Source organism: Aureococcus anophagefferens (genome assembly GCF_000186865.1).
Source record: "Aureococcus anophagefferens unplaced genomic scaffold AURANscaffold_189, whole genome shotgun sequence".
NCBI lineage: Eukaryota > Pelagophyceae > Pelagomonadales > Pelagomonadaceae > Aureococcus > Aureococcus anophagefferens.
The window spans coordinates 4,170-6,954 of NW_008705731.1; the positions used below are offsets into that span (position 1 = coordinate 4,170).

The 2,785-nt window shown below is 78.6% G+C and overlaps 1 protein-coding gene across 1 annotated transcript in view; it reads left to right on the top strand.

Moving 5' to 3' along the window:
• AURANDRAFT_72816 (hypothetical protein) overlaps window positions 1–2,774 on the top strand; it is a gene marked incomplete at both ends in the record, with an annotated part of 6,943 nt that extends 4,169 nt beyond the window's left edge. Inside the window, 3 exons of the mRNA XM_009044216.1 lie at window positions 60–746; window positions 946–1,084; window positions 1,159–2,774. Of these exons, the coding sequence (XP_009042464.1) occupies window positions 60–746; window positions 946–1,084; window positions 1,159–2,774 (2,442 nt within the window). The remainder of the gene's footprint in view (window positions 1–59; window positions 747–945; window positions 1,085–1,158) is intronic.
• Between the last annotated feature and the right edge of the window lie 11 nt (window positions 2,775–2,785).

Sequence of the window (2,785 nt, forward strand, 5' to 3'; positions counted from 1 at the left end):
AGCGCGAGCGATGCGGCGCGCGTCTTGGAGGAGGAGGCGGTGAACCCCTGGTGCCTGAGTTCGCCGGCGACCTTCGCGGCGCTCCAGTCGGGCGCGCCGCTCTGGCCCGGCGGGCCGGGCGTGGTCGCGGCGCCCTACGCGAACGTCTCCGCGGACCGCCGGCCCGGCGGGCTCGCCGCGGCGCCGCGCGTCGACGGCCGCGACGGCGCGGCCGTCGCCGCGGCGCTGCGCGCGCGCGTGCCCGTCGTCGTGGAGCACCTCGCGGACGCGCGCGCCGCGCGCGAGGCGCTCCTCGCGGCGCCGGCCGCCCTCGACGGCCTCGCCGGCGCGGCCTTCGCCTACGACGGCGACCTCTTCCGGTGGGCGCCGCCCGGGGCGGAGGCGGCGCCGGCCGCGGACCGCGAGGCGACGACCTACGGCGCGTTCCGCGCGGCGGCGCGCACCGACGGCCGGACGCGCCACTTCGAGCTCGTCGAGGCGGCCGGCGGCGCGGCCGCGCTGCCGGAGGCGCTCGCGCGCGCGTTCCGCGGCCTCGACGCGCTCGCGCCTCCCGGCGCCGTCGCGGACCCGGGCGCGGGCGCGTGGAACCTCCAGGCCGGCGCCGACGCGTACTACAGCGACCTCCACTACGACGCGCGGGACAATGTCTTCGCGAACCTGCTGGGGTCCAAGCGCTGCGTCCTCGCGCACCCGGCGCACTCGCACGAGCTCTACCTGCCCGCGGACCGGCTCCAGCCCGCGGCTGTGTGGAAACCAAATCTTCAACCCGACTTCAATGTGAGCGTATTCGAATGTTTCGACGCAATCTCTTCAACTGTGCTTCGAGAACTTGACGAGAGCGATCGACCCGTCCAAAAATCAGCCGAATCGACTTCGATTTGACCGAGCTAGAGAATTCTCAAGTTTGGTCAGGACCACCCAAACCAGTGGTTGGTTTCCACACAGGCCCGCGGGCGAGCCGGGCATGGCCCTCGGCGACGTGCAGGCGCGGAACTCGGCCGTGGACCCGCGCCAACCGGACCTCGCGCGGCACCCGCGGTTCGCCGAGACGCGCTGGGTCCAGGCGCTCCTCGCGCCGGGCGACGTGCTGGCGTCGCCCGGCGCGGCGAAAACGCGCGCGCCCGCCGCGCGCTCGACGCGACGCCGCGCCGCGCGCAGGTCGTGCCCGCGTTCTGGCACCACGCGTTCGACGTCGCGCGCGCGGCCGACGACGCCGACGGCGACGCCGACGTCTTCGTCGCGCTGAACCGCTTCGCGCGGGGCGGCGGCGGGCCGCCCGTGGCCTGCGGCGCGGCGCCGCGGCCCGGGCCGCCCGAGGCCGCGGCCGCCGCGGCGCTCGCGGACGCGCGGGGCATCCCCCGCGTGGCCATGGGCTTCTACGGCGTACCGCCCGGCGCGGCGTCCGCCGCGCACGCGGCGCGCGCGCTCTCGCTGGGCTACCGCCACCTCGACACGGCGGAGATGTACGGCAACGCGGGCGACGTCGGCCGCGCGGCCGCGGCCGTCCGGGGCGACGTCTTCCTGACGTCCAAGCTCGACATGCGGGACCCGCGGCGGTCGCGGCGCGAGCTCCTCGACCGCGCGGCGGCGCAGGCCGCGGCGCTCGGCGGCGCCGCGGACCTGCTCCTGCTCCACTCGCCCCACGCGCCGACGGCCGGCGACCGCGTCGGCGCGTGGCGCGCGTTGCTCGCCGCGCGCGACGCGGGCCTCGCGGCCTTCGTCGGCGTGTCGAACTTTGGCATCCGCCACCTCGAGGAGCTCGAGGCCGCGGGGCTCGAGCGCCCCGCCGTGAACCAGGTCGAGCTGCACCCCTGGCTCCGGCGCGACGGCCTCGCGGCGTGGTGCGCGTCGCGGAACGTCACCCTGGCCGCGTACTCGCCCCTGGGCAAGGCCCGGCGCCTCGACGGCGCCGCGGCGACGCGCGCCGCGGCGGCCGCGGGCACGAGCCCCGCGGCGGCCGTCCTGCGCTGGGCCGTCGACCGGGGCCACGCCGTCGTCGTCAAGGCGGCGTCGCCGGCGCACGCGCTCGGCAACCTCGCGCTCGGCGCGGGGCCCCTGCCGCCGGCGGCGGCCGCGTTCCTCGACGCCGCGCCCCAGGCGCCGCCGACGGGCTGGGACCCGACGCGCCTCGACGGGGCCTGCGAGCTCCCGCCGCTGCCGCGCTGGCTCTGGGGCTCTTGGCGCCGGGCCTGGATGCGCGGCGCGGCGGGCCGCGCGTCGACGGCGCCCGCCGCCTACGTGCAGACGCCCCTCGCCTTCGTCGACGTGCGGCCCGCGGAGGGCCGCGGCCTCGCCGGCGTCGCGCGCGTCGACGACGGCGGCGGCGTCGGCGACGAGGGGCCCGTCGTCGTCTGGCACGGCGCGCCCGGCGACTACCGCGACGCGTGCCTCGGCGCGGACATCATCGACGGCGCGGGGCTCGACGCGGGGCTCGTCTCCGTGGACGCCGGCGCGTCGCGGCCGCCGGCCGGCGCGGCGCCGCCGGGCTTCGCCTGGGACGAGGTCGCGCTCGGGGGCGACGGCGAGGTCTACGACCCGAGGGACGAGGTCGACGAAGCGCCCCGCGTCGAGCGCTGGGTGCTCCACGACGCGCCGGAGACCTTCGCGGCGGCGAGGCGCGGCGCGGAGCTGCTCGTCGTCGCCGGCGACGCCTTCGGGTACGCGGACGAGGCCGCGCGCGTCTACCGAATCGGCCGCGTCTCCGCGGGCTGGGCCGTGGACTTGGCGACGGACGGGTCCGCGGGGACGCGGCTCGCGCTGGCGAGCCTCGACGGGTGGGAGCCGC